General features: G+C 45.2%; 2 protein-coding genes across 2 annotated transcripts in view; both read right to left on the reverse strand.

Moving 5' to 3' along the window:
- The window catches only part of pkp3a (plakophilin 3a), a 486,421-nt gene that overhangs the window by 213,425 nt on the left and 258,976 nt on the right, over positions 1-14,020 (reverse strand). The window lies entirely within an intron of this gene.
- Positions 13,236-14,020, reverse strand: part of LOC306923736 (anoctamin-3-like) — a gene marked incomplete at both ends in the record, with an annotated part of 87,932 nt that continues 87,147 nt past the window's right edge. Inside the window, one exon of the mRNA XM_079502009.1 lies at positions 13,236-13,418. Coding sequence (XP_079358135.1) covers positions 13,236-13,418 — 183 coding nt within the window. The remainder of the gene's footprint in view (positions 13,419-14,020) is intronic.

A 14,020-nucleotide genomic window follows, 5' to 3' on the forward strand; every position in this document is an offset into this window, starting at 1 on the left:
CGGCTTTGACTGTGCAGTGCTCATGCCGGTCCACAGGGGGCGGCGGGGGGCTTGCTGGCGGGCATCGGCCTGACTTTCTGGACCCGGGTGGGTTCTCTGCTGTACCCGCCGCTGGCACACAGCTCCAGACCGCTGGCACTGAGCACGGCGGGGTGCCAGCCGCACTTCAACATGACCCACCTTTCTACCGCTACCGACACCATGACGGATGCCAACACTACAGCCAGGTAACTACACCCTAAACACAGCGGGGTGCCAACCGCACTTCATCATGACTGAAGGTTCTACTGCTACTGACGCCATGACTGATGCCAACTCTACAGCCAGGTAACTAGTCAGAGGTCATCGCCATGCTTGCTTGCTTGCGGTCAAAATTACATTTTCGCCACGGACATACATAATAAGTGGACAATAATATTACCCGAAACACAATGACATAACGACTATGCTGTCTGTAACTCTCAGAGTTAAGGGGGTCCTTGCGAATAAAACATTTGAGAACCACTAGTACTAGTTGGACTCCTAAGAGATGAATGCATAACGTCGTATCGCTGATGTATTACAACATGGGCGTGCACTGATGGTGGTGCTAGAGCACATGCACCTCTGGACAGCAATGTGCCCCTTTGAAAGGCTAGCAATGATTACTGTCACAATATAGAGCTACTTAACACTTATTTTAACAAACACATGACTTATCACTTACATGCAGTCTTAGCCAGGTATTCATTCATTAATTAATTAGTCCACTCCCGCCAGTGTTTTTACCTTATTTGGTTGACCCACAGAACCCACGACCTGAACCAGACATCAGTTCTTTAGTTATGGGGACCCATAATTATTTGTTCTGGGACTGAGAATTACCACCTGTGGGTCCTGGGACCCATATACATTGAAAACTGCAACGCAGTCAGTGACGTGTTGCTCTGCTCTGTGCTGCCTGCAGGCCCCTGCTGGCGGACACCTGGTACTGCATGTCATATCTCCACCTCAGCACGCTGGGATTCACAGCCACGGTCGCCATGGGAACACTGATTAGCATCCTCACAGGTACGTCAGCATGGGAACACTGATTAGCATCCTCACAGGTACGTCAGCATGGGAACAATGATTAGCATCCTCACTGGTCCGTTAGCATGGGGACACTGATTAGCATCCTCACTATACGTTAGCATGGGAACACTGATTAGCATCGTCACTATGCGTTAGCATGGGAACACTGATTAGCATCCTCACTATACGTTAGCATGGGAACACTGATTAGCATCCTCACTGGTACGTTAGCATGGGAACAATGATTAGCATCCTCACTATACGTTAGCATGGGAACAATGATTAGCATCCTCACTATACGTTAGCATGGGAACAATGATTAGCATCCTCACTGGTACGTTAGCATGGGAACACTGATTAGCATCCTCACTGGTACATTAGCATCGGAACAATGATTAGCATCCTCACTGGTACGTTAGCATGGGAACAATGATTAGCATCCTCACTATACGTTAGCATGGGAACAATGATTAGCATCCTCACTGGTACGTCAGGGGACACTGATTAGCATCCTCACAGATATGTCAGCATGGGGACACTGATTAGCACCCTCACTGGTACGTCAGCATGGGGACACTGATTAGCATCATCACTGGTACGTCAGGGGACACTGATTAGCATCCTCACTGGTACGTCAGCATGGGGGCACTGCTTAGCATCCTCACTGGTACGTCAGGGGACACTGATTAGCATCCTCACTGGTACGTCAGCATGGGGACACTGATTAGCATCCTCACTGGTACGTCAGCATGGGGACACTGATTAGCATCCTCACTGGTACGTCAGCATGGGGACACTGATTAGCATCCTCACTGGTACGTCAGCATGGGGACACTGATTAGCATCCTCACTGGTACGTCAGCATGGGGACACTGCTTAGCATCCTCACTGGTACGTCAGCATGGGGACACTGATTAGCATCCTCACTGGTACGTCAGCATGGGGACACTGATTAGCATCCTCACTGGTACGTCAGCATGGGGACACTGATTAGCATCCTCACTGGTACGGTTATGATAGTGGTTCGCAAAGTGCAAAAAAAAAAGAAAGAAAATAAAAGGCATTTAGAAGACGCTCTTAATCCAGAGCGATTTACAGTAAGCATGAACAAAATACATGGGTAATACATCAAATACATTAAAAAAATCATCATGAATCAAACGTATGTGAAGAACCTAACAGTGGAATATCTATATAATGAACTATGCATATAGTGCTATGTCTACATAACAATGCTATCTAAGTTGAGCCTTTGCATCACCTGTAAAATCATCAAGGCTATAAGGCAAGTGCTACAGCAAGTGCTATGGGCTAAAATGGAGTCTGAAGAGGTGGGTTTTCAGATTACGCCGGAAGATTTGGAGTGCATTCCATAGTGAGAATTTTGGCTGGTTGAAGACCAAGCGAGCTGCGGAATTTTGGATCGATTGGAGTGTGCATGCCGGTAGACCAGTAAAGATGTAGTCACAATAGTCAAGTTTTGACAACACTGATTATATTTAGTATAAGGCCAGGCGGGGTTTTCGCCGGCTGCCGGGCGTGGCTGCACTAATGGAGCGGGCCCGTCTAGAGGTTGATGGACTGGTATCAGTCAAAAGGGAGACATCAAAGAGGAAGGACGGATGGGAAAGGATCAACATTATGGAATGTCAGCAAATCTCAAGATTGAGTTTTATTTTATTTATTGTATTTTTTTAAGGAGCCAATAAGGGGAAGGATGTTAATCCATTGCTCCTCCGGCCAGCAGGGGGCCTCAGCTGCTTCAAGAGCGCATGTCGTGACGACGACAAACCAGTAAGAGATTTACTATCTGACCTGCTATTCAGTGATAATTTCGGTGACTACCTTTACTTCACTGACGGAAACTAAATCAGCCAGTTGCACCACATCACACTAAAGTTCAAACCTAGCCTGGTTATAGCTTTAATGGCTATGCATTGTATGTATACAGTAATGCATAAGATATTGACTTAAACACCATTTAAGCTATAACTAGGCTAAGTTTGTGTGAGGTGGTGCAGCTGGCTCTAAAAGATGACTAAAACATATCATTTTATTCAAAGACTATGAATAAAACTTAATGAAAATGTGCTGTCCAAATCATACTGTGTGTGTGGCTTCAGGCCGTGGAGCGTCCAGACGTCGACACTGAGCGCCAGCAGGGCACAGACAAGATGGCCACCACAGCCAGCCCAACCTCATCTGGCCACAACAACAACAACAGAGAAGACGGATGCTACATCAACGCTGCATTCAACACACAAACACACTAGAGACCTGTGGATGGCGGATTTAGCCGCGGTTGCTGCGGGTAACCGCGGTTGGCGGATGGTGCGGTTAATATACATAGGATGATATAATGAATGCGGTTGGATAACGGGTGAGTTGGATTATGAGTTATGCCCTCATATATTTCAATTGTGGTGTCCCAAGCCAGTAGACCTGCGGATGGCGGATTTAGCCGTGGGTAACCGCAATTGGCGGATGGTGCGGTTAATATAAATAGGATGACGGACGGATAATGAATTTGTGGTTGCGGGTGACAAAAAACTCCATACGCAGTTTTCTAAAACACACCATTTTTAAACATCACCTTTCCGTTCTGGAAGTTACAATAGCTGGCGGCCTGGGGCCACATGCGGCCCCCACCTTCACCTCCACCTGATATATTATTGATTTCAGCTGTTACAATTCCAAACATGCAAACACGACACGCTTTAATCACGTCACTGTATATCAGTAGTTTAAAACCCCTTTCTCTCTGATTATTTTTCCAAATTGCGTTTTTTGGATCAAAGCAAGCTGTTGTACCGTACGGCTCATAAGTAAAAGCATCACCTTTCGCTAACTCGCTAACTTTACCCCTTTTTTACAATAGCGCTATTGCTTCACAATAGCATACATACAAAAACAACAGAATTCAAATGTGATGTAAAAGATACAATCCATGATTTATTATTTTACACAAAAGAGTGATATCCAAATGATTTGATGGTACTCAGTTGTTTTGATACATTTCAATGTTTTTTTGTAGTGCATACAGCTGTACGCCTGCATGGGCTTCCATTCCGAGTGTAGCGCGGCGTAACATTGTCAGACAACATGAGAAGGAAAACTAAGAAACGGATAAAACATCTTCAAAAAATAAATACAAAATAAAGATACATTTAATCATATCTCTCGTCTTCTTCTTTCCCAGGCTTTTTTTGTGATACAGTCAGCAAACGTAGTTAACTTTAAATATATCAAAATATATAAATGGTCATTCCAAATGTTTGCTCATTTAAACACCGGTACTATTTCAATGTTGTCAGTACAGAATGTGAGTACAGAAGTCCTGACGTCACTCGTTTTGTCCCCTGGGTCGCGGGAGTCATTTTCTCCATGCATGGAGAATAACATCGGATCATCTTAGAATCGTCTCATATAAGCACTGTGGTCCAAAAATGAACAAACTATCTCTGCAATATTGTTGGGGACGTGGGGTCTGTTATCGTTTACGACAGTCAGTCACTCATATTTGATACCGTCCGTTTCTAGTAACATTTGCGATTTCTAAGCCGTCATTTAATTCCCAAACCACTGGGATATTTTGATTTTTTTGGAACATAGTTCTCATTTGACGCAATGAAAAACAATATATATAAAAATGTAGGGGGGAAAGAACGCAACCCAGGTAGGATGTGTAAAGTACGTCAGACTTCGGTGCTCTATAATTGCTGTGGACACTTCAGAAACCCGCCTACCGGTGACATCATCATTAGTCATTCAAAAAAATACAATTTAACTAAAATTGGCTTCCAGCGTTCTAAAATGGCTTCCATTTTAGCACGCTAACTTTCCAGGAATAGAAAAGCCTGCGGTTTCAATTAGATTGGATTTCCCCATCGATGATGTTACTGGTAGGAATGTTTCTGAACTGCCCTCCTCTGAGACACAGAGTGAGTAGACAGGTTTCTGAACTGTCCACGGCCCTCCTCTGAGACACAGAGTGAGTAGACAGGTTTCTGAAATGTCCACAGCCCTCCTCTGAGACACAGAGTGAGTAGACAGGTTTCTGAACTGTCCACGGCCCTCCTCTGAGACACAGAGTGAGTAGACGGGTTTCTGAACTGTCCACAGCCCTCCTCTGAGACACAGACAGGGTAGACAAAAATTGCATTATAATGACCATTAGTGAGGATTGAGGAAGATAGGTTGAAAATGGGTGAAGTCTTCATTTAATGTCCAGGGAACTGTGTAACCAAAGCTATAATTTATATACAACATGCACGCACGCACGCACGCACACGCACGCACACGCACGCACACGCACAGGCACAGGCACACACACATACACATACACATACACATACACATGTAGTAATGAGTAACGCAGTGTAATGTTTACACTTCACTATTGCCATCAGAAGAGGTGAAACAACAGCAGCGTTTTACACCACCGTGCAGCATTCATTGTGTTTGTGGAAAAAGATTCAACAAAAATAAATACCTCCAACACAACAAGGTCACATTATACAGACAGAACTAGGGATATAATAAACGCCATCCCGATATTATCGGATGATATAAAAATGTGCTGTCCGAAAATACAGCTCCCGAATATATGATAAAGATGTGACCAAATTTGACTAAGGGACTGCCATTGGATTTTTTTGAATTATCAAATGTCATATGAAAAGGGAATCATAGCTTCAAATTGACATTGGTTGTTCACCAGTTTTGGAGATATGGCTCATAGAGAAATTGATCTCGCTACGTATACGCACAATAGTAGGGTAACACGCCGAGGGGGGCAACAAAATGTGACAAAAAGTGCCAGCCGACCCTCATAATAAAAAAATGTCTCCGCGGCTCCACCGCGTAATAATGCACGCACATGTGTGCTTCCTCACAAACGGCAAAAGAAGCCGATCTGCATGAGATAACGCAGCGCTCTCCCGAATCGTCAGCGACGTCCCTGGAAAACAGGCTTGAAAGGTTCACTTCTGTGGACTCTAACATTACACCTAGCTACATGTTTAAGCATTTATTTCATAGTTACATGTCGATGTAGCTCGATGTAGCTCTGATATTTATTTCAGACATGCTCTAGTATTTGAAGAGTCTATTAGTCTATTAGTCTAATAGTGCTATTAACTCATTTTGTATAAAGAAAATAAATAGATTCAGTTTTTCTCCTGGAGGCTGCAGGATGGCAGCCCCTCAGTCAAATGCTTATTTTCATTTGGAAAACTTTACATTTATGAATGCATCCGGCAGAGCATCACAATATAAATTAGGCATATAATGTGTTAATTCCACAACCGCATATATCGATATCGTTTGATATCGGTATCGGGTAATTAGGAGTTGGACAATAGCGGGATATCGGCAAAAAAAATGTCAATATTGGGACATCCCTAGACAAAACTAAACCCCCATATGGTTTAATAAACGTCACTTCTCAGTTAGGCGCACGCACGCACGCACGCACGCACGCACGCACGCACGCACGCACGCACGCACGCACGCACGCACGCACTGTACTGTTGAGCGTTGTGTTATGAATGTGTTGAAGGTGGATGGATGTGCAGCACTAAGGATTCAAACATAGATGTTCATGAATCTCAAAACATTCTGTCTGGTCCTCCTGGGATCAAGATAAATAAAAAATAAATAAAACATCAATTCAAATATATATATATATATATATATATATGTTCATCCATATTGCAAATGCAGGGCACAAATCAATGTAGTAATTGATTATAAGCTATGCGTTCAAATGTCACTGCAACTAGACGATCAAATTATAAGATTCTGATATGTTATAAATGTGCAATAAAGAATAAACACAACATGCCATTTATAGGTATTAATATTTTATAAATATATTATGTAAAGAATAAATGAAAGCATTATGCCTTTGATTGCTTCTTAGGAAGAAAAAACTAAATGTGAGATCATCATCATTCATATACTGACTGCACATTTGTACTTATTGATGGAGTTTACCTAACTTCATTCACACGTTAGGTGTGGGACGATTCACTCACCTCCCGATTCGATTATTATTATTATTATTATTATTATTATTATTTATTATTATTGGTTTTACATTGTGCCAACATCCACTGCACTGGTAAAAACAGAATGCTATGATGAATGCATGTCATACCATAGTATAGCTAGAAAAAGTGCCCATATCTCCACAAGGTCAGGTAGGCTATTGTGGCATCCTGGTGGCGCTATAATACTCCAATGTGAAATGGGTGGGATATATTCCTCAGCCTAGTAGGAAAGTGCGTGAACAATGTCACGTAAATTGTACAAGGCATTCATGATTTGAGGCTGTTTGTTCAAAACGGGCCAATCCTCCAAACTTTGAAAGCCAATGTTAGCCAATTAGGATGGAATATGAAATATCGGAGAGATCCGTCTCGTGCACATGCCTATATAGATAGTGTGTAACGATTTGCGGGATTATTGGAGAGAATCTGGAGGAGTAATATTAAGGAATGTGTTTTACAGTAGTCGGCCTCCTGGTGGCACGGGATGCACACACAGATCCGACACACCAAAGATCCGACATGCAGAAACAACGGTCGGACATGCTTGCGGTTAGGGTTAGGTTAGGGTTTGAGGTAGGTTGTCGGTCTAATGACACTCGGACCAATAGTATAGTGTTGGAATTAAAGCCTGTAGCCGTTGAAGCTATAAAATGCAGATGTGAAAAATGCAGGTCTAAGGTTTTTTCCTTGGCCTCTAGGGAGTGTGCATGCAACGTTTCACGCAGATCGGTGAAGTTATAGGCCTAGGTAAAAATGTGAAAATCTGCCTCATGGTGGCGCTATAACAGGCCGTTCTGGAAAATTTGGGGCAGAGTTTAGAGGAGTCAAAAGCCTAGAATACTGTCGTTAGTGGGAACACCTGGAGCCAACCTCACACACACACCTCACGTTTAAAATATACTTTTTGGCGAGAAAAGAAAATATTGCACCGGAACGAAAATAATCTGGTCAATGGAATTTTACTATTGACAAGATCTGTAGAGAGACGAAAGTACCATAGTGTTATTAAGGAAAAGTCCTTTAAACGCTATGGACCAGAACTATAAGTAACATAGTGTTAAGGTCAAGGAGAAGTCCTTCTAACACTATGGACCAGAGCTATAAGTAACAGCGTTAAGGAGAACTCTTTCTAACACTATGGACCAGAGCTAGAAGCACCATAACGTTTAGGAGAAGTCCTTCTAACAACATGGACCAGCGCTATAGGGTAAAAACACACTAACATCACTGATTTCTAGGTGATTATAACAGCTGTCTATACTTATTGCAAAGCCATTCGCTGAGATCAGCGGTTACTGTACGTACTGCACTCACATTTCACACCGCGAGCCGCACGCATGTGCAGCCGCAAGCAGGCACACGACGTGACGACGACGACACACGACCACTGGAGGCACTATCACCACACACACACACACACACACACACACACACACACACACACACACACACACGGAACTCACCCAGAGGACACACGTACAGGCTCACACACACACAGGCAGGACCAGGCAGTCAAGACAATCTATCAAAATAAATATACAAAACATCATTATTAATATTATTAGTATTATTAATATTAGTTACCATGCGTTTGACATTCCACAGAGTTCCTCTATCAAATATTTGAATGTTTACACCTTCGATGGATTTTTTCTTTTTCTTTTTTTAATATAAACTCACGAATGCAAATAGAACTGGGCATGCTGTAGGAAGAATGTAATGTAATTACAGTCCGTTTGCATAAAACACGTCACCAGAATCACTGAGTCTGTTGAGTTCTGTCTGAGCCGTAGAACCTGACGCATGGAGAGAGATGCATAGTCAAACATTACAATTACACAGAACTTCCCTAAAGTAGCCGGGACACCACACAGGGCCAATGGGGAGACTCCGACTTGAAGCCAGGGGGCCAAAGGGGAGACTCCTACTTGAAGCCAGGGGGCCAATGGGGAGACTCCGACTTGAAGCCAGGGGGCCAATGGGGAGACTCCGACTTGAAGCCAAGGGGCCAATGGGGAGACTCCGACTTGAAGCCAAGGGGGCCAATGGGGAGACTCCGACTTGAAGACAGGGGGCCAATGGGGAGACTCCTACTTGAAGCCAAGGGGCCAATGGGGAGACTCCGACTTGAAGCCAAGGGGGCCAATGGGGAGACTCCGACTTGAAGCCAAGGGGGCCAATGGGGAGACTCCTACATGAAGCCAGGGGGGGGGGGGATTGGGGAGACCCCATACATCAGGAGTTCTCAAAATGGGCTCCTTGATTTTGTGGGCGGGGTTCCAAATGGAAGACCACTATACATGATCCAGGACCATGGAACCGAGCCCTACCAGGAGTCCAGGACTTTGGGAAGACCAAGAAATACATACACGATGACTCCACGACAGGCCAATGAGAAAGGCCCTATGAGTCCAGGAGAGTGCCAATAGGAAGGCTCCTTACGTGAAGTCATACTGTATACGTCTGAGGAGGAATGTAAAGAAGTCATCTGCAGAGAAGTCCGGGTGCAGTCCAGGGTGTTGCTTTTTAACTCATTTGCCGCCGAGATCGTCTTTTGACGCTTAAAAAATAAATAAAAAAATGATTATGGTTCACAACTCTGTTCAGTTCGTGCTCGTAACAATGAGAACAAAAAAAGGGAAATGTCTGCTGGTTTATGTCGTCTATGGGAACGCATCTTTTCCACGTTGCATTTTATGATCAAAACAAGCTTGATATGTGGCTCATTTCTATAAATGCTATGATCGCCGGTTACAAAATGTATGTTTTTTCCTGTTTCGAAACACCGTTCAAAACAAGACGGTTCTCCACAGAGATGAATGGTTGGTGGTCTTTGAGTTACAAAATCAGCCACCAGATGGCGGTCTCGGCGGCGAATATTATCTGCAGGAAGTTGAGGTCCAGTTCAGGGTCCTTTCTTTTTTTTTGGAAGAGGAGAAAACCAAGGAGGGATTCTTCTTTGGTGCGTCGAGTCCCACAGAGCAGGACTCTCAAAGCTGTGTCCAGTCCAGTGGTGGAAAAAAAAAGTACTAAAATCTTACTTGAGTAAAAGTATCAACATTGCAATGCAGAACTAGGCTATATACTACGTTACAAGTACCAGTAAGAGAAGCGAGAAGCGGCGAGGTTGTGTGCACGCATCCGCCTGGGTGACAGCAGACTGCTGGGCGAGCCCTGGCGCTTTGGAATGGGGGGTCAGATCAACATATCCGCCTGGGTGACAGCAGACTGCTGGGCGAGCCCTGGCGCTTTGGAATGGGGGGTCAGTACAACATATCTGCCTGGGTGACAGCAGACTGCTGGGCGAGCCCTGGCGCTTTGGAATGGGGGGGTCAGATCAACATATCCGCCTGGGTGACAGCAGACTGCTGGGCGAGCGCTGGCACTTTGCAATGGGGGGTCAGATCAACATATCCGCCTGGGTGACAGCAGACTGCTGGGCGAGCCCTGGCGCTTTGGAATGGGGGGTCAGATCAACATATCCGCCTGGGTGACAGCAGACTGCGGGGCGAGCGCTGGCACTTTGGCATGGGGGTCAGATCAACATATGGAATGAATTCTGTACTGACCATATATGGAGTGTGTCTTGAGTGTACAGGGTTTGATGAGGTCAGATCAGATGGAATGTCAGAACAGGTCAGCTCCATATATGGAGATCTAAGGGTGGCAGCAAGGGCAGTGTCTTGAGTGTACAGGGTTTGATGAGGGGCCCAGGTAGGGCCGGGCCTTAATCTTCAGGCCTGTTGAGAACTCTAGTTTTCGCCGGCTGCCGGTCAGGCCGGTCTAGAGTTTGAATGGACAGGTATCAGTCAAAAGGGAGACATCGAAGAGGAAGGATGGATGGGGAAGCATCAACATATGGAATGTCATAACACGTCAGCTCCACAGGAGCTCCATGATCTACAAGCTCAAAATGCATCGTGAGCTTGTAGATCTGCTTATACAACTTGTGAACGAAACGGGACATTCTGCAAAACGAGTACTACTTTCGGTACTTTAAGTACATTTTGAATTCCGGACTTTTACTTGTAACAGAGTGTTTCCACATCGCAGTATTGATGCTTTTACTTAAGTGAAAATGTGAGTACTTTGTCCCACCACTCGTGTGTGTGTGTGTGTGATGTGCAGTGTTGGGTAGCGCTACTTTGAAAAGTAACTTGTTACGCTACAGGATTACGGCCATTAAAATGTACTCCGTTACGTTGCGGTATTACTTCATGAGAAAAGTAACTCCTCCTTAGATTATTTTACTGCGTTGCTGACGATTAAAACCCCTCTGCGAGGAAGTTTGGTAAACATAAAATCTACACTACAGCCTGGGCTGGGCTTCACCGGGGCTAATAACGTTCCCCTCCTTTCTTTTTTTCAATTCAATGTTTTACCCCACAATCTTTTCAACCCATTTATTTCACCCAGTGTCAATTATCTAATGTAATCCATGGGCGCTACACTCCCTCTGCCAACATGGGGAGAGCAACAGACCTCATGCTTCCATCTATAAATGAGGAGTCCAAGCCGCCTCTTCTGGTCGGTAGCAACAGTCCCTTTCCCCTCCATCAGGCGCCCCACCTGGCCAGGGGGAGGCAGTATAGAGACCAGGATTACTGCATGTTTTTTGGTGAGGGTACCTACCCTAGGGGACACGGGGAGAGCATGCTAACTCCACACAGAAAGGCCCCTTCGCCAACTCCACCCAGGGTATGAGCGCTGATGACGCAGAGGAGAGAACGCGCCCCCAGCAAACACAGCGGGAATCGAATCTTCTAGCTGCCAGGCGACAGCGATACCGACTGTGCCACCCGTGCCTACATTCTCCTTCTTTCACTCCAAAAATGGTGTGAATACTTCCACCATCGTACTACAGGCAAGGGCAACGTCTTCTCTCCAAGGAGTAATACCGTCGGTCAGACGTCAGTTGCGAGTCACACCAAAAATGGTGACCCATTGAATATCATTGATTATGCAATCACCACAGACTGCTGGCCCAGTCGCTGATTTGTGCAAGTCTCTGTTGACAGAGACGAGCTTGTTCAATCATCAGGAAACGGCGGCGCAAATGCATCCAATGGATTTCCCTTTACCTTTGTGGCAACAGTAAGAAACAGGGACATGTAGGTCTTGAATGTAACAAAGTATAACACCACTATTTGGGAAAAGGTAACTTAAGTAACCGAGTACCGTAAGTGCAAAACTAACGTGTTGGGTTACTCCGTTACCCAAAAATCTTTGTTGCGTTATTCCGGCGGTGCGTTGGTCCGACTCGCCATAGACATTGAAAGGTAGATAACTCATTCACCGCTGCAATTCACCCTGTCAAGTCCCGCCCGTGGTTGTGCCCCTCTTCGCACCCATTGGTTGCCGTTTCGTGGTTGGACAAAAATCCTCTCTCTCCATCCACTACCATTGAAATAATATGTTTTTCAGTTGCTTCATATTGATATTCTGTGCACTCAATTCTTATTTTAAACTTGGTGTCAGTAAAAAGGAACATCACAGGTGCAGCATGTTAACTGGGCATATAATGTTTGTTTTTAGTTTTTTTCCCAAAAAGATGTTCAATATAAACAAGGCGGAAACAGGGCGGAACAAGGCAGAAAGAGCCTGCTGGTTAGTCAGTCAGAGACCAATCAGAAGGCTGACAAAGGGCGAATTCATTGGAGCGACCTGTATCCAACCGAGGGCGGAACGTGTGCCCATAGAGTTATATGGACATGGGTGTTGTCATGGCGGCGTCCAGTCACGTGACTCAGGTCCTTTCCTTTCATTAACGTTCCTTGGCACCAACACCGAAGCGTGCCCTCCCTTGAGAGCATTCGTCCCCCCAGAGCCGGAAGAGGTGTCTACCTTTCTTATGTCTATGTGCCTCGCCACATTACTAATCCCGTCCCTAACCATAACCACACGGAAAAGCTGCGCAGTCGGAGTAATGGGATGTCGGAATTATGGGCATTAGTCACCGCAGTAACGACGTCACCCCCAACACTGGTGATGTGTCTGATGCGTGTGAGACACGTGTGTGTGTGTGTGTGATGCGTGTGAGACGCATGTGTGCGTGCGTGTGTGCGTGTGTGCGTGCGTGCGTGCGTGCGTGCGTGCGTGCGTGAGTGAGTGCGTGCGTGCATGTGTGTCTTAAGGCCACTCGTGGTGGAAGCGCTGCCCGGTCTTCTTCCGGGAGGTCTGCAGGTGCTCCAGCTCGGCCTCGTACATCATCTCCTGCATCAGGTACTTCTCGCGCCGCATGCGGTCACACAGGTCCTTGGGCATGTCAGGGATCATGTAGGCGATGAACGACTTGATGCCATACACCAGGTGCTGTTGACGAAGGGAAGGGAACAAAATCAGTGTGGTGGAAAGTAGCCAAGTACACATTTACTTATGAGTACTGTACTTAAGAGGACAACTTGTTTTTTTTTCAACCAAGATTGATGTTTTAGGTTGCTATTAGAGAGTAAAAGATAATTTTAGCGATTTTTAGCTATTTTTGACAGGTGGGCGGGGGCATTCGAACAAGTGGCTAAATATGTATTTTTGTATTGTCTATTTTACAAAATTCCTCCTGGGAAAAGAGGCCTCTGTGGGTTAAATATGGGTGAAGTGCTTCCAAATCAGTGGTGCCAGTGCCAACAGAATGCACGGAAAAGGCTGTGAAAAAGACCCATGAACCGGCCGCGTGAACCAGAAGTAGTAATCTTCCATTTTCGTGAAACCAAGGATCACCTAATCTAGCGATAGAAATGCTATTATGTTAACCGGGAGGTTACGCTAATATTTTTATTGAGCTCCGAACATCGTCCCTCACCTTCATATCAGCTCAATCTGAGCCTCAATTCAGAGAAGAACGCAGCTAAAGATCGCGCGCACGCATGCAAGTATGTGGACCGAGTTTTTGGATTTAGATGGCGTCACACCATGGA

Source organism: Electrona antarctica, assembly GCF_951216825.1.
Source record: "Electrona antarctica genome assembly, chromosome: 5".
NCBI lineage: Eukaryota > Metazoa > Chordata > Actinopteri > Myctophiformes > Myctophidae > Electrona > Electrona antarctica.